Source organism: Ptychodera flava, unplaced genomic scaffold (assembly GCF_041260155.1).
Source record: "Ptychodera flava strain L36383 unplaced genomic scaffold, AS_Pfla_20210202 Scaffold_39__1_contigs__length_1403739_pilon, whole genome shotgun sequence".
Classification (NCBI taxonomy): Eukaryota; Metazoa; Hemichordata; class Enteropneusta; family Ptychoderidae; genus Ptychodera; species Ptychodera flava.
Window position 1 is genome coordinate 480,827 of NW_027248361.1, and position 27,712 is coordinate 508,538.

Consider the following 27,712-nt stretch of genomic DNA (forward strand, 5'->3'; position numbering starts at 1 on the left):
AAGCCAAAATGACATAGTTTTCAAAACTTTCAATTCTACTGTTATAACGAAAATAAGTCCTACAATAGTATTATTACAAATTATACTAAGCTTGTCAATACCAGCGAGTTTTGTAAAGTAGGTCATAGCTTCAGATTATTACTGATAATGTATTCGATTATCCACCATCATGGTGCTAGATGTTTTCTGCATCTACATATTCACTAATATCCCCAAAATATAAAATAACAGCAACAACGGCCCATAATAGACTCTAGCAAACTTTGCAGTAGCGTCATAATGTACTCGGCTCTCTTGTGAAAAGTTTCCTCTATTTTGGGCCGTAGGGGGTATATTATTGCTGATCATATTATCACGCATATAAAAATCTTTCACAGATATTGTTCTTAAAGTGAACTCTGACCTTGTTTTTCAAGTGGTAGCATTCACATGACCTGAATGGCCTGGATCAAGAAGTTGGTCAACCTGAACTCCCTAAGTTTGTGCAATGTTGTATATAATACAATGTGCTGATACACAACCAAATTACACTAGAGGATTATGTGGCACCATGAACAGTATCTGCAATATTACGTTGAGGGGTCTGATCGGCAATTACTGGTACATCTGTACCTGTCTCCAGTTGGTTCACCGACACAGCTGTGCAAATGGCTGCTGCTCCTGAACGTAAAGTTTTAGAAGAAATCGGTGAAGATTTCCTGTGTTGTACCATCTGTCTGGAGCAGTTCAAGTCTCCTAAAATTCTACCATGTCTGCATACATTCTGTGAGCAGTGTTTAGTCACACTGGTTGAGAAGACTGGATCTCTAAACTGTCCAGAATGTCGACAGCAATATCAGCTTCCTGTTGGAGGAGTGCCAGCAATAAAAGGCCACTTCTTTATGAGCAATCTGATCGGAATATTCAAGCAACGACTGGAGTCTATGCAGGGAACTGAGATCAAATGTGAAGGCTGCCAACAGAATACAGCAACTCACAGGTGTGTGGAGTGCAGATATTATCTTTGTAACACATGCTTCACAACTCATAGAAATCTACCATTAACAAGTAAACATCAAGTAATGACCATTGGAGAATATGAAACAGCAAAGTCAACCAGTCCAATACCACTACAAGCAGTGGAATATTGCAATGTTCACACCCAGAATGAGGTCAAATTCTACTGTGAAACCTGTCAGGTACCTGTCTGTACAGACTGCACCATAGTCAAACATCGCATACCAGAACATGTACACAGAGACTTGAAAGATGCAGCAGATGAGTATCTTACACAATTGAAAGCCATGGTTGACAAACTGAAAGTGAAAGAACAGGAAGCTGAAAAGAACAAAACCCTGGCCAAGCAGATACACACTGATCTTACAGAGCAGTGCAGCAGAGAAGAAAGGAAGGTGAGAATGAAAGCAGAAGAAATCATCAAGAAAATAAAGAGAGAAGAGCAGAGACTGATAGATGAACTGAAAAACACTTACAAAATGAAAATTAAAAGAGCAGCTGTTGATATTGATGAGATGGAATTAAAACATGGTAACATTAAGAGTGCATGCAGTTACATAGAGACACTGATGCATCATGGGAATGCTGCTCACTTCTCTTCACTAAGGGTGATGTTGGCACTCGCATCGAGCAACTGATTACCATGGAAATTGAAGCAGACGCTGAATACAGGACTTAATCTTCACACCAAATGATGAGTATAGTGAGCAAGAAAGTCTGGGAATACTGAAATCTGATGTGTGTATGTCAAAGTGTACAGTTGGAAAAGTTCCAAAACACCTCAGGATAGGTGACTCTGCAGACCTACTGATCACAACCAGAGATTCCACAGGAAAACCAGTCATCACAAAAAAGCAAGTGAAAGCCAGGGTAAGAAAACCTGATGCACCATGGAAGACATCAACATAGCCGATACAAAGATGGTACACTCAGAGTTACAGTGGCTGGAAAATTGGCTGGAAAATATCAAGTAACCATGACAATAGGAGATCATGCAATACCAGGCTGTCCTGTCATCATACCTGTCATCAAAGGATTGGTGAAGACCATTGGCAGTGAAGGAAGTGCTGAGGAGGAAGAATACAGCTTTTCATACAGCTATCCATTGAGTGTGGCCATAAACAAAGACAGAGACATTGTCATTGCAGATAGAGGCAAGAATTGGTTGAAAATAACCACAAGAGAGGGAACATTCAAGAAAATTTTGGAATTCAAACAGTTTAAGAAGCCTTTCAGACCATGTGATATAGCTATATCAAGTGATAATACATACTATAGTTTAGATAACAACAATAAGCAAGTAGTTGTCAGTGATGAGAATGGACATGTCATCAGATGCTTTGGACAAAATGAGTTGAAAGATCCATATGGTATTGGGATTAGTCCTGTAGATGGCAATGTCTATGTGACAGACAGGGGAGGACATTGTGTCAGGGTTTATACACAACATGGCAAATACCTTAGGTCATTTGGGTCAAAAGGTAAAGGTCAAGGGCAATTCAATCGTCCATCAGGTGTAGCCATAGCAAGTACTGGAATGGTATTTGTAGCAGACTACAATAACAAGTGTATCCAGGTATTCAATGCACATGACAAGTATATGTATTCCTTTGAGTGTCAGAGTTGGAATGGTTATACAAGACAATGTCCTAAAGGAATAGCAATTGAAAATGATCAATATGTCTATGTTACTTCTGGATATCCTAGTAGTGTCTACTGAAGTTTGAGAGTAGTGGTAAGTTTGTTTGTCGTATTGATAGTGATAGTGATGGGCTGAACCACCCCATGGTATAGCACTGACAGATGATGTACCTTGCAGAGTGGTTGTAGCCGATGCCAACAGGAAATGCATCAGAGTGTTTGTACAGTGAGAAACATCAAAATAAATCGCTGCTGACTGTGTTTTGTTAATCAACAAAATGACAGATGTACAACCAGTACGTATGTTGGTTTACATGTTTTTGGCTAAAACTCAAAGCATGGATAACTTTTGTTTAATACTTCATGATGATATATCCATTCCATGATTACAGTACATGTTTACATTGGTGCATAAGAGTAGCAAATACTAAAAGAAAGTAAAAAATCCATTATTTTGACATCATCGTGAAATTGTGCTTTATACGGTATATGTAGCAAAGGGAAAATGCTGTGTTGCATTGCCCCTACATTAATACGTAATTCAGAGTTTTCTTGCCGTTGACAATTTCAGCAAATGACAGAAAATAATAAAATGGGCTTTATTCAGATCACTGGTCCACAGGGATGACCTTATTGAGATTTGTCAACATTGTGATGAAAAACTTAAAGTTGTAATTTTAAGGCAATTTTTGTCATTTTTGTCAAAAATCTTCTTTTTCAAAAGTTCTGATCAGAAAGCATTAATATTTGGTATACAAGAATGTCTCTACAGATGACATAAAATAAGAATTCTGCAGATCATGCCAAAATCTGAAAGTTAGTAGTATTTTTTGAAGCTTTTATGGTCATTTGTGGTACATTTGTGTTTTTCTTCAAAATCACTGGTCAGATAGCTTTGATATGTGGTATAAAGGTCCCTTACGATGTCCTTAGTCTGAGAATTTCATATGGTGTGGAAATACACAATTTCGCCTGTTTGGAGAAATTTTGTCGATTTGGTAAAAATGCCTCTTCTCAAAGCTGCTTGTCAGATAGCTTTGTATTTCAGTATACTAGTGCCTATAGATGACCTTAGCCAAATCATTTGTTCAAACTTGAGGGAACCCATAATTTTGTTTTTTTAGAGCCAATGTCTCAGACCTTAAATGACCTATACCAACCCTGGTTACTTGTAAGACAGTTTTCGAAAACGTGAAACTAATGTAGTCATTTTTTGTGTCAATTTGTGGTAAAATTTGATCAAGAAAACAAATGTGACATTATTTTTGATATAGTGGGCATATATTCATGGACAAAACCGAAACACTGCTAAGGGATTTGAATCCACAAGAATACCAGATGGCAAGATCAACCCTGTGAATACAGACTCCAGTACATTTGACTTAGTTCCATAAGTAAACATACACACAGCTGTCAGTCATTTAATGATTATTAAGTAAATCATCACAACATGGGGCCAGCCGAGTGCAACTCATACATAGGATTAATATGATGAGCAATTAAAGGGAAACCTAAGTCCAGCGAATTTCATCATTTATACCTTCTGATAGAACCCTTGAATAAAATGCAGCTTAAATTTGCAACATAATTGCACGTGCTGATGACTACGGCGCGACGAAAGAGAAGTTGAAGTAGATGACATTTATGAAAATGAGCTCTGAATTCCATGGGCGCGAAAGGGCTCATGGGAGGAGCGTGCGTGACGTCATCGGCGATACAGACGATTGGAGCTTGCAGCTGGAGGAGTACTGTGAACAGTTCAGCCCGTTCATAAGACGACTATTGAGAGGTCGGACAGCGATTTTTCTGACATCGAGTACCGGTATTACTTTTCCTCAACTGAAATCAAACCATACCAATTTGAACCAAGATATGTAATAATGGGAAAGCATCTCCACACATCGTTCATATCTTGGTTGTTTGTGTTTTGTGTATGATTCCATGGAAGGGAGTCACTATGCTTGCATAGACCCCGAACTGGATTAGAGACACTAAGTGACACTGTGATCCTTCAACACTACATTTCTAAAACAGAGTTTTCTTCATCAGTCGCTTAAAATTAAGTTTTGGTTTGGAATGATACACAATGATTGACTGATTGTATGTGTTACCATGTAAGTCAAGCTTGGCAGATCTCTGATATATATCGGAATAAATTTATCCGCGATTAGACAAATCTATAGTATCGTCTATTTTTCGATGTCGGGGTCGAACTGAGGAAGTCTGGCTTGATCAGATATGTAAAGTGATGGAATCTCCGATATATATTGGATATTTGCCAGCCATTTGAAAAATCTAGTATCGTCTATTGTAGTCGAAGAATGTATTTTGTGGAAGTACAGCAAGAGCTCTCGATGATGTCCGATCGGTCCTCAGTCCCAGTCCCGATCGTCAAGTAAAAATGTATTAAGCTTACATGTAAAGAATGTATTTCCTGCAAGGCCCTCCAAACTCCCGATGATATCCGATCGGCCCTTTCGATGAAGTCCCAATAGTAATGTGTATGAAAGTTTCATGTGAACACTTAATGAAAAAGATGCTTTACATGTCAAAAAATTATGTATTTCATGCATGAATAAATCTAATAACGTAAAACATGCAGGATTCTTGACCAACGGCCATGGATGCTATTTTTGAAAAAGAGTCAGACAGAGGTAGTCGGATGGTCAGGTGGTGAAATCTCCGATATACATTGGATATTTACCCATGATTTGACAAAGTATCGTATAGTATCAGAGTTAAAGTCCAAAATGGTCGATATTTATTGGATAATATCCGTGATTTTGCAGACCCGGCGTGCTGAAACACAGTGCAAGTAAATCTAGTATCGTCCGGTGTCAATATTAGAGTTCCGTAATTGCCGATGTTAATCGGGTGAATACAATGTATCAGCAATTTCTCAAGCCCGGCTTGCCAAGACACAAGTAGGCAAGAAGTCATTCTAGTATCTTCTAATATCAATATTACAAGGTATATCCTGAAATTGCCTATATTTATTGGTTATATATCGGAGATGTGGCAGACCCGGGATGTCAAGATAAGAGACGCTTTGTGTAGTTTCGTCTTCGGTTTTAGAGTCCCGAAATCGCCAATATTTGTCTGGTTAAAACCGGCGATAGTAGGCTGACTCAGCATGTCAAGATACAAACCACATTGTGTAGTATCGTCTTGAATCGATGTTAGAGCCCTGAAGTCTCTTATGATGATGAAATTCGCTGGATTTAGGTTTCCCTTTAAGGATGCAATTTCAGGTCACTCGACCACTCAAACAGAATAACAACAATGTTTGACTACCAATCCCACTGACACCATATAAATCTGTCCGTCCAAGGTTCAAATTTATCAGTAATCATTGGATGAATGACCAGTGGTTTAATGCTTTTGATCACATCTTTAAACTTGCAGTGGACAATGTTGACTTTCATATATTTTGCTTATAATAATACAATGCAAGAGCCGAGGTAAATGAATATTCCACATTGATTAAGGGTCATTAGCATAGAAATTTAATACCGAAACAATGCTCATTAATGTAATCTGCATATTTGAATATCATTATACCTCGCATCTTGCACTAATAGTATAATAATTGACAATCTTACTTATCCATTTTTATCTGAACCACTAAGTCTTCACATTTAATGTTACACATCCTTCTCAAACAACTCAAAAATAATTGAAATCTTTGTATAATTCACTGATGTCCAACATCTGAAAGTTAGTGGAGAAGTTGTTAGATTCATTCTCATCAGTTGCAAGTTTTATTCCTGGTTTATCTGTGTATTACTAAACTTTGATAAACTTACCCAAAAATTTCAAGTTTGGACCACAAAATTTTCACTGTTGCTCATGAAATTTAAGACTGGTCGTTAAAATTGACTGCTCCCTAAAAACTGAATGTTAAACTCTTTGCAAACACAAAACTTTCAGTTCACCAGTGAAAATAAGGATACCTCTTTTTTGTTTGTTGGATGGGACCAACACTATGATCTCGGTGGTAATTTTTTAAATGGCTGGGAGAATTAATTTTTATTACTAATGTTATTTTTATTAATTATAGTTTTCCAAAATACGGCTCATACCTATACCTCTGAATTCTCCTAAATATCACAGCGAAGCTATATTAGCTGCTAGCCAGCTTGTTGAAACAAATGTTTCAAGGGGTTTTAGCAATTGACTGCTATGCTAGGTGAATTAGTACTGTAGATATTGTGATTTCAAGCCAAATAAAAGTAAAAAAAAGCATCTAATTTGATGATACTTGCCATACATGCAAGTCTTAGAGATGTACTGGCATAGAAAGGCATTGAGCAGTATCAAATTATTGCTATTTGGCATATTTAATGAATCATCATCTCAGGAACAACATGTACTAGTCCAATGGCTCTTAAACATTTGAAGATTCTTTATCCAACTACCTTTCTAGGTTTCCACCTTGTGTGAGAGACAGAGATGGTAAAGAAACTGTAGGCCTTGTTGGCTGTTTTTCTCCGCAAGCTATTGATGAATTTCTGCGTACGGTGGGTGTGTAGGTGTGAACCATACGGAAACAATTCTTCTGCACTCAATTCTTTACCACATTGCACGAATATTGTCTGAGGACTCTGCACTCACAATATCTGGTATAACGCTATATAAGTCTTCCATACATCCATGTCTATAGAGTAGGTACAGGGACATTGGCCCTATTTTTTTCCTCATTTGTATATTTTTGACACTGACATGCTCATGTGAACAAATTCACATCTCCAATCTGTGAGGGTGCATCTGTGCATTAGTACTGAGATGGTAGGTGCTGCACTTTTTGAGTTTTTGACGTACGCACATACATACCGGTATCTACAGTACGTACCTACATACCTTACCTTATCCTACCCTACCCTACCCTAACCTACCTAGGATAGATATAATTTATATAGCACCCAGTATCCATCAGCAATGTTTAATGGCACTGTACACAAGGTCACACGTAATCTCTCTTGCATAAATGAGTCTTATAAGCTTAAATCTGAAGGTGCGAATGTTGGGAGCTGATTGAATATGAGTTGGTAGATTGTTTTAACCCTTTCACCCCAGTTCCCTGTATACAGGTCCAACTTTACCATAGAAAACAACGGATTTGGAAAAACCATGGTGGTGAAAGGGTTAAAGAATTGATGAACAATAGGAGAAGAGATCTGTCAACATACAATTTTAACATAGGGACACTGCCAACATACCATAAGCTCTTTGTAAAATATACATAACAAAACTGATGATGAAAAAACTGGGTACATATATATTGAGCAACATCTTTTTATTTAAGTCAACTGATGCATGGCTAACTTTTTGATCCATGTTTCATCAACCTGTGCTGTGAGATGAAAATATGTACTGGTACATGAATACATAAAACATTTGAATTTGTATGTGGTTTTGGTGTTTTAGCTTAACACATACACCACTATGTACGAAAGAGACAGCATGGTCTTGTATTTCTGTATATGAAATTTTTCAGAAAATGTGAAGAAGCACTAGATAGGATTTTTTCGAGATTTATTGAAACTTGCAACACACTTTAAGAATATTTTCAGACTGTGATAAATTTAATCTACAAATCTGTTTGTGTTTTACATAAATGCAATAGTTTTTGTGCCAGTGTCAGTTTTCAATTTACCTCCTTTGGTTAAGTTGTTTGTTATTCTTTATTTTTAGCTGTCTGCCATTACAAACTCAAACAGCATTTGTTGTCTTTATTGCCATTGCCTTTGTTTCATTCATAAAAAACCTCTACATATTTTACACCTTAGACCAAAATAGTTGTCCTCATTACTTCATGTATCAGTCGTCGATACCTTGTGAATACTGTTCTGTAACCAGAATATTATTCAGAAATGAAGTTCACATTTCCTTTACTTCAATAAATGAACAACAATATTCTATGCATATAATCAGCCTTCTAAAGAATTTATAAAATTACATTTAAGATGACAAGAGAAACTGATGTGTGCAATGGTTCTCCTTACATATTTTTCAAATGATTCTGTGATCTAAAATATAATGTAGCAGGTAAAAAGAACAAAAAATAACATGAAAATTAATTATGAGGATTTTTAGGAGGATATCAATCAGAGAGGTATTTCAATTGTTTTGCACTGGGTAAAACTGTTTACAAATGATGAGGACACCCCTAGGGGAAGGTATCCCCCTCTCACACAAAATGGTTTTAGAAATTGATGTGTACAATGGTGCAGCCTGGTGTTTTTAATTTATCTTGCACTACGTAAAACTGGAAATGATGTTAAACATTGGCAGGACCAATATTCAATAATCCAAGAACAGTAATGCATTTGTACCTGGTAAAAACAAATCTTAGTGTGCCAGAGACTGCAGATCAAAAACTTTGGAGCAATGGAAAAACAAAAAATACAAGAATTAATCATCAAAATCACATTAAATAATCTGTCATTATAATTCTACTCCACTGTATAATTCAGAACACTACACAACTATACCTCTTATTCAGGTTCGCTTTCACTGTTTTGTACGATTGTCACGATGTGATTTTTATTACATGTTCATTACACACAAGATCTATCTGTACCTTCTGAAATTTGAAAACTCTTTATGAACTCATAGTTGCTGACTTGGAAACAATTTATGTCATACAGACACCATAAATTCACAAAAGCTTATTCTGTTTAGACTGTAAACAATGAAATATAACACTGAAATCTTGTTGAATTTCATAAATAATATCAAATGATTAAAGTAGAGTCTATTCTCTGAAAACTCTTTAACAAACTTCTGATGATACGCCAAAGCTCCATTTCTCATCACTCTTTCATTGATTCGTAATTTTTATATCTTCATAAGAAGACATGGACTTATGTTTACAAAATACTTACTTGTAGAGAACAAACAAATTCTTTTTCTGATTATTTTCATGAAGCAATCATGCGATTGAAAGTTATTCAGAAAGACATACTTTTGTCAAGACAATTTTTGAGGCAAGAAGGATAATCAATACAATATTTTCAAAACCATGTCTTTTGAAACTTCACGAGCAGAAGCATATCTCATTCATTTGAGGAAATTGAGGCTTTTCTGTTGTCTGCAAAACCTTGAGAGGAAACCAGAATTCAAATACAAACTGAAAATTCTAAGGAAGACCCTGATGGCTGATAATACTTTGTCTTCGAAAATTTCTCCAATAGATGATAATTCGTGAATCCTACCAGTATGAGATTATTTCCAATATTTGAAGTTATTCAGTTGAGCCAACTAAAAATCTTAACTTCTTTTCCAAATCATTCACCAACTTTTTGAATATTTTGTCAGACTCAAAGGAACTTCCTGACAGTTCATGAAAATTGTTCTTTATAGAAAGACATTACAAGGATTGCAAATGCATTGAGTTGCCACTTAATGTGTCAATGCTTTGAAATCACAGCCTACAGCATATCAATTAGTGCATCAAACTTGATTGACAGCTGTCAAATGGTTTTCTCTGTGGCTTACACAGCACAGTGAATCTTTGAATTCAAAATATTTCACACATAACACACATAGAAAACAGCTGACAATGAACTTGAGTCAACACCAAGGTCTTGTCTAGTTCACACTGAGAACAAATTTCTAGAATTGGAAGCTGAGTCTATCATATCTGCAGCACTGTTATAATTTATGTTATGATGATATGTCACAGAGGAAACAAGTACACATTCTACAAATGTTCTGATTGGACAAGTGTTTCATAAACTATCCAATCAAAGTGTAGTCGTGGTGACAAAAATAATATACGATATATCTGGGGGGAGAGGCTGTTCTTTTAATAATTTCAAAGACTGGATGCATGAAATATACCATTCATTTGCACAAAATAAATACTGACCTCCCATTCTGATTGGTCGAGAACAAATGACCCTCCTCTACACCAAATACTTTGCAATTCAACAGCAAAGCAAAATAGTCTTTCCATATTCCGATAGAAATGCCAATGTGCCAACTATTTGCCATCATAACGCAGTCTGAACATGATTGTGAAGGCTAAATGATGATGATGATGATGATGATGGTCAGGTTGGTAAATTGGCATGATGATGTCAACTGAAGAGTTGAAATATTAGGGCTAAAAACATCGATGTTCAGCTGCTCAATTTTGTGAAAAGATAGTCAGACTTTGTTGGAATCACCAGCATTTTCACCATATTAAGTGACTTTCAAACTTTCTGTTGAATACCCTCACAGGAATGGACCAAGTCACAACAATATAGTTTTCAAAACTTTCCATTCTAATGTTTTAATGAAAATAACTCCAAATAATTTCACAAAGGTATAAATCTTTCAAAGATATTGTTCTCAAAGTGATCCCCGACTTTGTTTTCAAGTGGTACCTCAGAAGTATAACGTGACAAACATGCTACGTGTACTGATGGAACGTAATTACGTGTAACTCTTTAATAATGATATGTTACCGGCAGACACTGAGATAATAGCTAGTGCAGAGAAATGTCGGTGACTAGTTTAAAAAATTCACAGTGGTGCCTTAGATCAAGATGAGGTTTGTAAATTATACTCGGCAAATACACTCCCCGAAAACGACAACGTGAATAATTTTTTTGAAAAACTGCACTTAAATTACCATGTAATAAATATGACATTAAACTGGTCCAATAATCATTTCCATTCAAGGTAATACATTACTAGGTCCATGGGACATTTGAGATTTACAAATTTAAGTAGGACCATCCTGAACCCCCAACAGTTAGTGGTGCTACCAGGTGTCCAGAATGGGTAAGCGTACCCAGTGCTAGCATGCTACACCAGTCAGGATTGGTCCCAAAATTGTCTAGTAAATATTGTATGAAATGATACAGTATATAAATCACTGTAGTAAGTTAAAGCCGGGAATGCTGTCGCTAATCATTTGAGTGACCGAGGTGTCATATTTGGCCATGATGTCGTCATATCGACCATAGAACTTTTTAAAAGTCCTAACGAGTCTTTTCGATTTGTGTCCCTGTCTCACTAGTTTTGATACCAATGAGCTGTGTCTCAGTTGAAATCAGTGTACCAGTAGGAATCACAAGCCCTACAATATCTGAGAAGTTGAGACACATACACACCATAAGCAGGTGCAGATGGAAATGAAAACCACACGCATTTCCGGCGTTCCTTCCGATCCAACTTCCCATTTATTTTTGAATAATGAGCAGTGTTTGTTTATGGATATCATGAATATATAAGTGTCCACTAGGTTTACGCACTGTCCCTCAGAGGGACTGTGGTTTACGGACATCCTCCGGACACATTTCCCAACATCTTCATACCTTTTCCTTTTTCATTTAAATCTCTATCTTTCGAAATGTTAACCAACCCATAAAATCCCTAATAAGTCCATGGATAAGCATACTTAGTTGTGTTGACTAATTAATTACAAGATGTGTATATGAGAGATAAACGTCCTTGTAATGGGGTGTAAAATAAATAAAGAATCAAGAGGCTAGGTTAGGTTATATAATAATTTATTTTATTTACTCCTATCAGTCAGAGCATGAAGAAACGGAGAGGAACTGATAGAGAAAACATTAAAGGCCTGTGTGGGCACCAGATTGTCTCATCAGAAAATTTACCCACCAGATTAAAATTTCAATGGAAAACAAAAGGCTATCACACTTCCATAATCCTCTTACAGACTAGAACAAAGGCGATCCCAGGGATCGTGAAGAGTGCCTTTAAGAAAAACTCAATTCGTCTGGGCCGCCTGTGGTGGTAGCATTCACATGACCTGAATCACATGAATAGGGAAGCAGGTCACCAAGAACTCTCTGAGTTTGTACAGTGTCGTATTATATAATGTCTTTGTTATACAACTTAACTACAATAGTTGATCATGTGACACCATGGTAAGAGGTCTGGTTTGTTTGGAGTTCTTTACCTGTCTCTAAGTTGGTTCACTGACACACCTATGCACAATGGCTGCTGCTCCAGAACGTAAAGTTTTGGAAGAAATCGGTGAAGATTTCCTGTGTTGTAGCATCTGTCTGGAGCAGTTCAAGTCTCCTAAAATTCTACCATGTCTGCATACATTCTGTCAGCAGTGTTTAGTCTCACTGGTTGAGAAGACTGGATCTCTAAACTGTCCAGAATGTCGACAGCAATATCAGCTTCCGGTTGGAGGAGTGCCAGCAATAAAAGGCAACTTCTTTATGAGCAATCTGATGGAGATATTCAAGCAACGACTGGAGTCCATGCAGGGAACTGAGATCAAGTGCGAAGGCTGCCAACAGAATACAGCAACTCACAGGTGTGTGGAGTGCAAATACTATCTCTGTGACAACTGTGTTAAGACTCATAAAAATCTGCCAATCACACAGACACATCAACTAATGACCATTGGAGAATATGAAACAGCAAAAGTCAACACAGTCCAGTAATTCAAAAAGAAGTAGAATATTGCAATGTTCACACCCAGAATGAAGTCAAATTCTACTGTGAAACCTGTCAGGTACCTGTCTGTACAGACTGCACCATAGTCAAACACCGCATACCAGAACATCTACACAGAGACTTGAAAGATGCAGCAGATGAGTATCTTACAGAATTGAAAGCCATGGTTGACAAACTGAAAGTGAGAGAACAGGAAGCTGAAAAGAACAAAACCCTGGCCAAGCAGATACACAGTGATCTTACAGAGCAGTGCAGCAGAGAAGAAAGGAAGGTGAGAATGAAAGCAGAAGAAATCATCAAGAAAATAAAGAGAGAAGAGCAGAGACTGATAGATGAATTGAAACACACTTACGTGATGACAACTAAAAGAGCAGCTGTTGATATTGATGAGATGGAATTAAAACATGGTAACATTATGAGTGCATGCAGTTACATAGAGACACTGATGCATCATGGGAATGCTGTTCAACTTCTCTCCACCAAGGGTGATATTGGTACTCGTATCAAGCAACTGATTACTATGGATACTAAACCAAAAACTTACCATGACTTCATATTCAGACCACATGATGAATTCTCTGAGCATGGAATTCTGGGAATTCTTGAATCTCAATATGACATTGAAATCTCAAAGTGTACAGTTGAAAACATTCCAAAACAACTCTGGAAAGGTGACTCTGCAGACCTACTGATCACAACCAGAGATTCCACTGGAAAACAAGTCATCCCAAAACAACAAGTGAAAGCCAAGGTAAGAAAACCTGATGCATCATGGGAAGACATCAATGTAGCTGATAACAGAGATGGTACACACAGAGTTACAGTGGCTGGACAATTGGATGGACAATATCAAGTTACCATGACAATAGGAGATCAACCAATACCAGGCTATCCTGTCGTCATACCTGTAATCAAAGGATTGGTGAAGACCATTGGCAGTAAAGGAAGTGCTGAGGGACAGTACAACCATCCCTTGAGTGTGGCCATAAACAAAGACAGAGACATTGTCACTGCAGATAGGGACAATAATAGGTTGCAGATAAGAACCGGACATGGTACATTTAAGAAAATTTTGAAATTTAAACACTTTAAGAAGCCTTTCAGACCATGTGATATAGCTATATCAAGTGATAATACACACTATAGTTTAGATAACAACAATAAGCAAGTAGTTGTCAGTGATGAGAATGGACATGTCATCAGATGCTTTGGACAAAATGAGCTGAAAACTCCACATGGTATTGGGATTAGTCCTGTAGATGGCAATGTCTATGTAACAGACTGGGTGGGGAATTGTGTCAAGGTTTATACACAACATGGCCAATACCTTAGGTCATTTGGGTCAAGAGGTGAAGGTCAAGGGCAATTCAGTGGTCCCTTGGGTGTAGTCATAGCAACTACTGGAATGGTATTTGTAGCAGACTACCATAACCAGCGTATTCAGGTATTCAATGCACATGACCAGTATTTGTATTCCTTTGATTGTCAGAGTGGGGATGGTGAGATGAGACGTCCCAAAGGAATCAAGATTGAAAATGATCAATATGTCTATGTTACTACTACTAGTAGCTATTCTACCCCTAGTAGTCTACTGAAGTTTGAGATTAGTGGTAAGTTTGTTTGTCGTATTGATAGTGATAGGGATGGGCTGAACCACCCCGCTGGTATAGCACTGACAGATGATGTACCTTGCAGGGTGGTTGTAGCTGAGATGAACAACCACTGCATCAAAGTGTTTGTACAGTGATAACATAACAACCAATTGTACCAGATTTCGTTTTGTTGTTTGACATGAGTAAAATTCACAGATGTACAACCAGTACTATGTTGGTTTACATGTTTTTTGACGTAAGTCAACATCGACAGCTTTTGTTCAATATTTTACAATAATATCCATTCCATGATTACAGTAAATGTTTACATTGGTACATAAGAGTAGCAAATACAAAGAGAAAGTACAATGTATTATTTTGACATTAAGCTTAAAACAGTTTATACAGCATCATGAAAACACTCTGTTGTATTGCTGTACATCAGTTTGTACTGGAGGTTTTCTTGCTATTGCTTTTCTTATGGTTGAATGAAACTCCTTCAAAACAAATTTTACAAACTTGTTTCAGTTCGTGAGAAATTACATTTAATCCAGTGAAGCTAAACCTCAAACAAGTTTAACACTTAATTTTGTTCATGTATATCCTTCATTCTTAGATTAAGTGCCTTTCTTTCTTTGCACTTCATGGTATTAATTGATATTGCTAGTTTGTGATCACAAGTAGTAATGACAGAGAAACAAAATACTTGTCTTTCTTTTAACAACAGCCTTTCAAGCAAATAGCTCTGATCAAGGCATTTATAGATTTATCTTGCATTTTCATGACACTTGTACTGAAAATAGTTTGAAAATGATTTGTTTAGTTTCTGTATTTCATTTATGAGATACAAACACGAAAGGGTAACCTGAAAAATAATCTATATTCTCTACCCACTCAAACAATAGCATTATAGTTAATTACATTTGAATTTGTATACTATATAATAAAAGTGGGCTAATACAGTAATATTTCTATTGTAGGCAAATATCAAACAAAGATTCATCTATACTTAGGTATATTCTTTGACATTTTTTGTGTGTATTTCTCTTCAAAACTATCTCTAAAATTGGTACACATCGATTGTTTTCAACTAATTTTAATGTGAATTAAACACAAGTATTTCAATGAGACATGCATTGTGTTATCAGTGTCTGTGTACTTCATTGTACATGTACTGATATAGGGAATAATCTTGATCAGAGAGAAAGGATTACTCTCCCATAGTACCAGTATTTGGCAAAATTAGTTTATTTGTTTGAAATGATTTTGTCCTATCTCCAGGACATATATATTCTTCTAAAAATCAATATTTGAAAATGTACTTCATTATCTTGTCACTAAATATTTTAATGGATTTCAGAAATAGTAACACCTTACTCTAGATTATGTCATCTGTTCTTTAACCACTAATCAGCAGCACGTTTAGCAAATAATTTTCATTAAAATTGCCCCAAAAATACAACTTTGAAAATTTCACCATAAATTGAGTAAATCTAAATAGGATCAGCTTAAGAAACCTTTGATATTTGGTATACAGGTCCCCCAGATGACCTTACTGAGATTTGTTCAAACTGTTATAAAAAGTGTTAGTTTGTTATCGTCATTTTTTTAAATTCTTCTTCTTAAAACTGTTTGTCAGACAGCTTTGATATTCAATACACTCGTCCACAGGGATGACCTTATTGAAATTTGTCAACATTGTGATAAAAAACTTAAAGTTGTAATTTTAAGGCAATTTTTGTCATTTTTGGTCAAAAATTTCCTTCTTCAAAAGTTCTGATCAGACAGCATTAATTGGTATACAAGTATATCCCTAAGGATGACATAAAATAAGAATTCTGCAGATTATGCCAAAATCTGAAAGTTTGTATTTTTGAAGCTTTTATGGTCATTAGTGGTACATTTGTGGTTTTCTTCAAAATCACTTGTCAGAGAGCTTTAATATGTGGTATGAAGGTCCCTTACGATGTCCTTAGTCTGAGAATTTCATATGGTGAGGAAATACACAACATTGTATATTTGAAGAAATTTTTGCAGATTCTGGTAAAAATGTTTAAAAATGTTTAATAAAATGCCTCCACAAAAGATACAAGAATTTAAGTTTATCATGAATATTTGTTTACTATTGTGGATAAAGCCAAAAATAATTAGATATATCATTATTATTATCAGACATATCTTTTATCATTCAACAAAAATGCAGGACTTTCTGTGTCACCTGAGGCAGTGATAACAAAACAAACATAGGGCCATTGTCCCTGAAGCTACTATAGACATGGATACAAAATTAAGTATTTCCTGACTGTATCATCTCACTAAGGTCATCCTAGGGACATGTAAACAAATATTAGAGCTGTCTGACCAGCGGTTTTGAAAAAACAAGCGACTCAACAGTTGACAGAACTCTGCTGTGTTATGTAGAGAATAACCTTTTGTGACACATGTATTGATGAAGAAGGTGGATATCTTTGATAGCTCATTTCAGGATGGCCTGACCAAAAATGGAAAAAAAAAATCCGTAAAAAATACAGATTTGCATATTTCATCACAATTTGAACAAATCTAAGTTGGGTTATCCCTAGGGACCTGTATACCAAATAACAAAGCTGTCTGACCAGTGGTTATGAAGAAGAAGATTTTTTACCAAAAACGCCTTTTTGGCGCAAATTTGCATATTTTCAACAATATCAAAAATTAATAAAAAGAGTTTCTCAAAATCATATATTTTATCCACACAACAAATATCAAATCAGTAAGTACTGCAGTTCTCAAGATATTTGAGTGGACGGACGCCTCACAAACGGACATACATACATACATACATACACATACATACATACATACTGACAGTGCACGCCGGACAGATACCCATCCCAATAGCTTCTATAGACTATATTAGTCTATAGTAGCTAATAAATGAGAGTTAATTACATTCTAATTAAAGTAAACAAGACTTGCTTAAATCAAGATTTTCGTCATAAAAAACAGCATATCTGTCAGGTTATAAAGAATCTTAAGCTGGTTATCTTTTTATCAGTATTTTCATCCAATAACCAAGCACATTTTAACTTTCAAATTAACATGGTTTAGTTCTGGTGAATAAGTTGAGACTGTACGAACTCAGAGAAAGCACACTGAAGAGACAAATGTTTGAAACTTAAGAAGTTCAAGGTCATCAAAAGCATCGTGTAACACTTTCAATGCACTGTTTACACAGATTGCATAATTGCTATAAATAGCACATGAGGAATCTTACAGCCCAGCTTTACCATAAAAACCCTATCACTTTGACCACTCTTTTAATTGACCACTCTATTTTTTTCCTCAAAAAGTAATTTTATTTTATCCTTACCAAGTCAACCATAAATGGAAATTAGAACTTTCTGTATCTCTATTTATTTGAACCACCCTATCATGACAAACTATTTTGCGCAATTTCTTTTAGATAACATACTGGGCACAATGAATGACGGTTCAGAATATGTCAAAGTTGGATTCAGGAAAGTTGCCTTTACATGTTTTAATCCTCCAAGATGGTAGGCATTTCTGATAATTCTACTCTAATATTATTTTGGCTTTGATGATTTCCTAATTAATTCAATTATTTAAAATCATATTACTTATTTTTTTCTCGGTGAATTGATAGGGTTTTATACAGTACAACAATTGCATACAATGTAAGTCAAATTTTGGCCAAAAATGACAAAATAATTCCTTAAAAATACACATTTGCATATTTCATCACAATTTGAACAAATCTAAGTTGGGTTATCCCTAGGGACCTGTATACCAAATAACAAAGCTGTCTGACCAGCGGTTATGAAGAAGAAGATTTTTTACCAAAAACACCTTTTTTGGCATAAATTTGCCTATTTTCAACAATATCAAAAAATTAAAAAAAATAGTTTCTCAAAATCATATTTTTCATCTACACAACAAATATCAAATCAGTAAGTACTGCAGTTCTCAAGATATTTGAGTGGACGGACGCCTCACAAACGGACATACATACATACATACATACATACTGACTGACGTCTGACGGACACCCATCCCAATAGCTTCTATAGACTATAGTCTATAGAAGCTAAAAATTACTTCATCTCTTGTTTAAGAAATTTACAAAAAAAATCACATAAAATATAGATTCATCAACATTCATGCACTAAAATTAAAGAAGACATGAGACTGAAGTGATTCTAAAGACGTCAGTATTATAAAATCGAATGATTTAGATGCAAAAGAGAAATGTATTTACCCATTGGGAAAGTTCCAATTAGATTAGATTTTCTGTACAATTATAAAGTGAAATCAAGTGAACTAATATCATTAAATGTCTACTTCTTTTCATGCAATTGTTTAACAACAAAATCATTTACACAACAATATGCACATATTGCTAGATTTTGTTTTCTTTTTGTACATTGCTCTGCCATACTATTTTCCAAAAATTGATAAAAATCAATTATTTTCAACATTAAATAATTAAATGTTTTCCTGAATGAAAAAATGCTGTACTTCAATGTAACTGATCTATTGCATCTTCATTGGGTGTGTATTTCAGAGTATATGTACTGGTTTTTGGAATAAATTAGAAAGCAGGGGTTATTCTCCTGTACAAAATTTAAAGGTTTAAGCCTAATTAATTTGACAATTCATTTTTGTTGTTGCCCATGTCAGATACCGTTACAGTTACTAGCTCATATTACTTTCCACATCTTGTTGAAATACCTAGTACTCAGCTTATCAACATTGACTGTTCAGGTGTGTCGCATTGTTAGTGTTGATGATCAAATTCACATCAGAATCTATATCTTAGCAATAAAAATGGAAGTTTGACAGTGACATGGCAATCTTAGAACCCAAACACAAGGTATTTCAAAATTCAATACAAGATGTTGACAGAAATTGCTATATTTGACAGAAACACAAAAAAAAGTTGTCAAAAGTTTGTTACCATGGTAACTCTGCTGTTACTAAATCTTTAAATGCTAAAATGTGTTTAAGCACTTATAACCTCAACCACAGTCGGGTATACAAAGATTTGGTACGATTCGTGACATACCAGTATAGCACGAGCTGATAACACACTCATGTTCAGACTGTGTTATGATATGGCAATTTAGTTGGAAAATTGTATTTCTATGGGAATGTGGAAAGACTATCAGGCTCTTCTATTGAATAGCAAAGTATTTGGTGTAGAGGAGGGTCACCAGTCCTTGACCGATAAAAGTGAGAGGTCAGCATTTATTTTCTATAAGTAAATCATATTTTTATGAATCCAGTGTTTGAAATTTTTAAAAGCATATCCTTTCCCTCAACAGGTCACCTACTCGAATATCACCACCTTCATCCTAATACACCAAATCAGGGGGCATGCACATTATGCACATTGACATTAAAATCCTCACAAAAAAGGAGAGACGTTAGTGCTGATCCATATGTACATTGGAATCCTCGGAAAAATGGTGCTACGTATGAATATGGGAATCCTGATGGAAAAGCCGAGACTGATAGATGAGCTGCAAAACAATTACAAAATGGAAATTAAAAAGGCATCTGTTGATATTGATGAGATGGAATTAAAACATGGTGACATTCAGAGTGCATGCAATTACGTAGAGACACTGATGCATCATGGGAATACTGCTCAACTTCTTTCAACAAAGGTTGATGTTGGTATTCGTGTCAGCAACTGGTTACTATAGAAACTAAAGTACTCACTAAACATGAGGACTTAATATTCACACCACATGATGTATTGTGTAAGGATGAATTCGGGGAATACTGAAATCTGATGTGTGTATGTCAAAGTGTACAGTTGAACACATTCCAAAACACCTCAGGATAGGTGACTCTGCAGACCTAGTGATCACAACCAGAGATTCCACAGGAAAACAAGTCATCCCAAAACAACAAGTGAAAGCCAAGGTAAGAAAACCTGATGCATCATGGGAAGACATCAATGTAGCTGATAACAGAGATGGTACACACAGAGTTACAGTGGCTGGACAATTGGATGGAAAATATCAAGTTACCATGACAATAGGAGATCAACCAATACAAGGCTGTCCTGTCATCATACCTGTCATCAAAGGATTGGTGAAGACCATTGGCAGTAAAGGAAGTGCTAAGGGACAGTACAATGAACCCTGGAGTGTGGCCATAAACAAAGACAGAGACATTATCACTGCAGATACAAAGAACAATAGGTTGCAGGTAACCACATTAGAGGGAAATTTTAAGAAATGCTTGATATTCAAACAGTCAGAGAAGCCTTTACGACAACGTGATTTAGCTATATCACCTGACAATACATATTATAATTCAGATGACAAAAATAAGCAAGTAGTTGTCAGTGATGAGAATGGACATGTCATCAGATGCTTTGGACAAAATGAGTTGAAAGATCCACGGGGTATTGGGATTAGTCCTGTAAATGGCAATGTCTATGTGACAGATGATGATGGATATTGTGTCAGGGTTTATACACGACATGGCAAATACCTTAGGTCATTTGGGTCAGAAGGTACAGGCCGAGGGCAATTCCACTTGCCATGGGTGTAGTCATTACAATACTATTGTTGATAATGAGTTTCAGTCCAGACTCAAATTTAGCTGTCAAAATAAAATTGGACAGTTCACATATACAGATTGTTCACATGATGAATACTTGGTATTTCAACAGGATTTTATGAGTACTGGTAGAACAAGTTACAGCATTTTAAACATAGGGCCAAAGTCCCTGAAGCTACTATAGACATGGATACAAAATTAAGTATTTCCTGACTGTATGAAATTATCTCACTAAGGTCATCCTAGGGACCTGTAAACCAAATATTAGAGCTGTCTGACCAGCGGTTTTGAAAAAAACAAGCAACTCAACAGTTGACAGAACTCTGCTGTGTTATGTAGAGAATAACCTTTTGTGACACATGTATTGATGAAGAAGGTGGATATCTTTGATAGCTCATTTCAGGATGGCCTGACCAAAAATGGAAAAAAAATCCGTAAAAATACAGATTTGCATATTTCATCACAATTTGAACAAATCTAAGTTGGGTTATCCCTAGGGACCTGTATACCAAATAACAAAGCTGTCTGACCAGTGGTTATGAAGAAGATTTTTTACCAAAAACGCCTTTTTTGGTGCTAATTTGCATATTTTCAACAATATCAAAAATTAATAAAAATAGTTTCTCAAAATCATATATTTTATCTACACAACAAATATCAAATCAGTAAGTACTGCGGTTCTCAAGATATCTGAGTGGACGGACGCCTCACAAACGGACATACATACATACATACATACATACCGGTACATACGTATACAGACTGACGACGGACACCGGACGGATACCCATCCCAATAGCTTCTATAGACTATAGTCTATAGTAGCTAAAAATGGAACAAAAAGTTATGGAAAATACATAAACAGTTACAGCTAATATAGTGGAGTTATCACATTGATGTAAAATTTACAAATGTCAGGTTTACTGACGACAGCCTGAAGATGTTGTCTGTTTACTGACAATACGTACAGGTTGCAATGAGCAGAATTTATAAAACAATATCTATGAGAGATATCAATTTTAGGAAAAAGTTTACTTATCTACAGTAAACATTTATCTTGTTTGTTTCTTTGTGTTCTAAGACAGGATTGTATGAATGTTCTGAGGTAATGTATCTAGCTTGCCTGAGGCGTGATAAATTTTGGTCTACCTTGCATGATGATTAATTTCAACTCCATATCATTAGGTAGGTGTTGTATTTGTTGTGGATTTTATGAAGAGTTTGATTTGTTGTGACTTCAAAATGTCAATCACTGCGCTAATAGCTTTTGTTTCGCTTCTTGAAAAATTTTTGTCTTATAGCATTTCACACACAATAAAAGTGTAATACAAAATAATCGCAATCATACCAATCCATAATCCAATAACACTAGGTCAAAATTTGTAAGACAATAGTTGTAAACATAGACACAAAACAGCACAGAACAGACAGTAAATAGACGGTACAAACAAAGTCAAATTCATGAAAGAAAGATATATGGACCTCTGGCCAAAAGACCAAGAAGTGATGTCAGGTGTTTCGAAAATAGTAAGCGCATCCTGCCCCACATGTGGCACCCGCCATATATCAATCTGTAAGTCAGATAGGTAGTGGTCACTAAGGCCCAATGTCACCGATGCCATCAGTGATCATTTGTCGAAGAGAGATATTGTATTTATCTACCAGCTTGCGATACCTGCCAAAAAAGCGTTTGAATGTAGAGACAAGTCTTGCTCTGGTGTAACCTTGATTTAACAGTTTGAAAGAGAGATGGCCATGTCTCTCTACAAAATCACCATATGAACTGCATGCTCTTGCATATCGTATAAGCTGGGAAATGTATACCCCATAAGCAGGTGAGAGTGGAATATTACTGATGAGGTGTGGAAAATTGATTATACTAAAGTTGAAATCATCTCTCTTGTCATATAGCCTAGTAGAAAGGTGACCATTAGAGTCAAATTCAAGTAAAATGTCCAGATATGAAACAGAAGAGGCCGTTTCTGTAGTTTCTTTAATCTCCAATTCTGGAGGATAAATCATAGCGAGATATTTACTGAATTCAGAGTTATTCATTGAAATAACATCGTCTATGTATCTAAATGTTAGGTTGAAAGTACGAGCTACAGAGACCTTTTTCTGCTTGATAAGGTTCTGGATAAATTCTGCCTCGTATGAGAACAGAAATAAGTCGGCAAGTAAGGGAGCACAGTTAGTGCCCATGGGAATTCCTATACACTATACATTCCTATACAAATTTATTTTTAGTTGACATTGTTTTTCTTTGTGGTCTTACAACTCATTTAGATTAAGAACTGGAATTGTTAGAAGTTTGGATCAGGCTTTGGTTATTGTTACACATAGAAAATATACACAATTTTTACATACCCATGCCAATAGCGTTACATCCTGGTGATATTTACCATAAAATATCAGCCATGATATTTTATGGTAAACGTCGAGATATGCATGATAAACGTCATCAGTCTTGAGGTGTTGCCAAACTATATTTGAATTGTGATAGTAAACAAAGTGAACATACAAAATGGCTGCCACTCTCCCTCTACAATGCATTAATGTTGCCAACATAAAAATTTGAGAGGTTATGAAGAACAAGGATATTTCGGTAGCTAAGTACAGAATCAATGTACAAATCTTGTGATGTTACCCTGCGATTATGCCATTGTAGTTCTCGACTTGTCATTTTTTTAATAAGTGCATGCAAACATTCTACTGTTTGCATGGCATGATCTACTTCCAAATACCATAGGTAGTGAGCACAGGGCATGACAGCATGTTGCATACATGACACCTGTTGACATGGCAACTCTCAGTCTAAACAAACAAAATAGCTGCGTCTCTCCACTCTATACAGTGATCGAGCATGATCGAAATGGGCAGAGATTTAAAACAGTGGAAAGTTTTTGATTAATAACGATTGTATAAACATACTGCACCACAAAATGTTCTTCCTGTGCAAAATTGTTTCTTATTGAGTTCATTGAAAAATAAGGATTTGTTGCCCCTGGTGTTGACTTCTACAAAAACGCCACATAGTTTATGAATAAAGTCTGTTAAAATTTTCATATTTATGCACAATGCAGAATAAAAGCCTAAAAATTTCAAAGTTTTTTCTATCATATGTAAAATTATTCAAATGGGTATTTGATAAATTGGTTGGACATATCACCACAATATTATCACAAACATATAAATCTGTCACAGATATTGTTCTTGAAGTGACTCAACCTTGTTTACAAGTGCAGCATTCACATGAGCTGAATTGCCTTGATCAGAAGGTAAGCTTTGGTCTCCCAGAACTCCCTAAGTTTGTACAGTGTTGTATAGCAGAATGTGCTTCATACACAACTTAATCCAATACTAGATCATTTGACACAGTGAACAGTATCTGCAATATCATGTTAAGGGGTCCTATCTGCCAATAATTCTGTACCTGTCTCCAAGTTGGTTTATTGACACACCTGTGCACAATGGCTGCTACTTCTGAATGTAAAGTTTTGAAAGAAATCAGTGAAGATTTCCTGTGTTGTACCATCTGTCACCAGCAGTTCAAGTCTCCTAAAACTCTACCATGTCTGCATACATTCTGTGAGCAGTGTTTAGTCACACTGGTTGAGAAGACTAGATCTCTAAACTGTCCAGAATGTCGACAGCAATATCAGCTTCCTGTCGGAGGAGTGCCAGCGATAAAAGGCAACTTCTTTATGAGCAACTTGATTGAGGTATTCAAGCAAAGACTGGAGTCTATGCAGGGAACTCAGATCAAATGTGACGGCTGCCAACAGAATACAGCAACTCACAGATGTGTGGAGTGTAGATATTATCTATGTCATATCTGTTACACAGCCCACAGAAACCTACCACTAACACGGACACATCAACTGATGACCATTGGAGAATATGAAACAGCAAAGTCAACCAGTCCACTAACACTACAAGCAGTGGAATATTGCAATGTTCACACCCAGAATGAGGTCAAATTCTACTGTGAAACATGTCAGGTTCCTGTCTGTACAGACTGCACCATAGTCAAACACCGCATACCAGAACATAAACACAGAGACTTGAAAGATGCAGCAGATGAGTATCTTACACAATTGAAAACCATGGTGGACAAACTGAAAGTGAAAGAACAGGAAGCTGAAAAGAACAAAACCCTAGCCAAGCAGATACACACTGATCTTACAGAGCAGTGCAGCAGAGAAGAAAGGAAGGTGAGAATGAAAGCAGAAGAAATCATCAAGAAAATAAAGACAGAAAAGCAGAGACTCATAGATGAACTGAAAAACAATTACAAAATGAAAATTAAAAGAGCAGCTGTAGATATTGATGAGATGGAATTAAAACATGGTAGCATTTTGAGTGCTTGCAGTTACATAGAGACACTAATGCATTATGGGAATGCTGCTCAACTTCTCTCTACAAAGGGTGATGTTGCCATTCGCATTATGCAACTGATTACCATGGAAACAATGGTAGACACTGAACATGAGGACTTTATATTCACACCACATGATCAGTACAGTGGGCATGGAATTCTGGGAATACTGAAATCTGATGTGTGTATGTCAAAGTGTACAGTTGAAAACATTCCAAAACAACTCCTGAAAGGTGACTCTGCAGACCTACTGATCACAACCAGAGATTCCACAGGAAAACAAGTCATCCCAAAACAGCAAGTGAAAGCCGAGGTAAGAAAACCTGATGCATCATGGGAAGACATCAATGTAGCTAATAACAGAGATGGTACACACAGAGTTACAGTGGCTGGACAATTGGATGGAAAATATCAAGTTACCATGACAATAGGAAATCAACCAATACCAGGCTGTCCTGTCATCATACCTGTCATCAAAGGATTGGTGAAGACCATTGGCAGTCAAGGAAGTGCTGAGGGACAGTACAAGAATCCCCTGAGTGTGGCCATAAACAAAGACAGAGACATTGTCACTGCAGATAGGGACAATAATTGGTTGCAAATAACCAACAGAAAAGGAACGTTGAAGAAAATTTTGGAATTCAAACAGTTACATGAGCCTTTCAGACCACGTGATATAGCTATATCAAGTGATAATACATATTATAGTTTGGATAATAATAATCGAGTGGTTGTAAGTGATGAGAATGGACATGTCATCAGATGCTTTGGACAAAATGAGTTGAAAACTCCACATGGTATTGGGATTAGTCCTGTAGATGGTAATGTCTATGTGACAGATGACAATGAGAATTGTGTCAGGGTTTATACACAGCATGGCAAATACCTTAGATTATTTGGTTCAGAAGGTAAAGGTCAAGGGCAATTCAATCGTCCCTGGGGTGTAGTCATAGCAACTACTGGAATGGTATTTGTAGCAGACTACTATAACCAGCGTATCCAGGTATTCAATGCAGATGGCCAGTATTTGTATTCCTTTGATTGTCAGAGTGGGGATGGTAAGATGAGATCTCCCAAAGGAATAGCAATTGAAAATGATAATTATGTCTATGTTACTACATATCCTGGTAGTGTACTGAAGTTTGAGAGTAGTGGTAAGTTTGCTTGTCGTATTGATAGTGATCGGGATGGCCTTGACTGGCCCACTGGTATAGCACTGACAGATGATGTACCTTGCAGGGTGATTGTAGCCGATACCAACAACCACTGCATCAAAGTGTTTCTACAGTGACACAATACTGGGACACTGTACCACACTGTGTTTTGTTGATTAGCAAAATCCACAGATATTCAACCAGTACTACAGTGCTTTACATCTTTTGATTAAACTTTAAAGTCAATGCATGGACAACTTTTGCTCCATATATCCATTCCATGATTACAGTTCGTGTTTATATAATGGTTCATAATAGTAGCAAATATAAAAGAATTCAGTAAAATGCATTATTTTGACATTATTGTGAAATTGAGCTTTATTTGTTATATGTAGCATAAGGAAAACAATCTGTTGTACTCCTCTAGTCATGTTTTTCTTGCCATTGACAATTTCAGCAAATGAGAGAAATTATAAACTAGCCTTTATCACAATTTAATCAATCAATCAATCAGAGGCATTTTTATAGTAAGTGCCAAAATCCATTTCAAGGTAATGTTCTAAGGCAGTGAACAAGAACAAAAAGATCAAAAAGCTCTCTCAAAGAGACAGGATTTCAAGCCCTTTTTAAAGGTGATCAACGTAGGCCACTGGCAAAGTTCCAACAGAAAGACTGTTCCATAAATCTGGAGCACGTCTTGAGAGTTTTCCATATGTTTGCAGGTTACACCGTGGTACATAAATGAAACACTTTTACAACCAGCTTTGTGGATTTGTTTCAGTTTGTAAGAAATCATGTCTAATCAAGTGTGCATGGTTAAACCTTAAACAAGTTTTTACTTGAATTACATTTATGACAACACAATTATCTTTGATTGTTTTCCCCTTACACTTCACAAGACGAGTTGTTGGTACAAAGTTTAGACTTTCTGTGCAACCATTCTG

The 27,712-nt window shown here is 36.1% G+C and overlaps 3 protein-coding genes across 3 annotated transcripts in view; 2 read left to right on the plus strand and 1 right to left on the minus strand.

The window, feature by feature from the left end:
• The window catches only part of LOC139127962 (echinoderm microtubule-associated protein-like 2), an 89,750-nt gene that overhangs the window by 23,539 nt on the left and 38,499 nt on the right, over positions 1 to 27,712 (minus strand). The window lies entirely within an intron of this gene.
• LOC139127887 (E3 ubiquitin-protein ligase TRIM56-like) lies at positions 648 to 1,675 on the plus strand. Its single transcript, XM_070693743.1, has 2 exons — positions 648 to 1,178; positions 1,604 to 1,675. Exons 1-2 carry the CDS (start codon positions 648 to 650, stop codon positions 1,673 to 1,675), a joined length of 603 nt encoding a protein of 200 aa, XP_070549844.1.
• Positions 24,707 to 26,905, plus strand: LOC139127888 (tripartite motif-containing protein 2-like). The gene has a single exon (XM_070693744.1). The coding sequence runs from the start codon at positions 24,707 to 24,709 to the stop codon at positions 26,903 to 26,905; it is 2,199 nt and encodes a 732-aa protein (XP_070549845.1).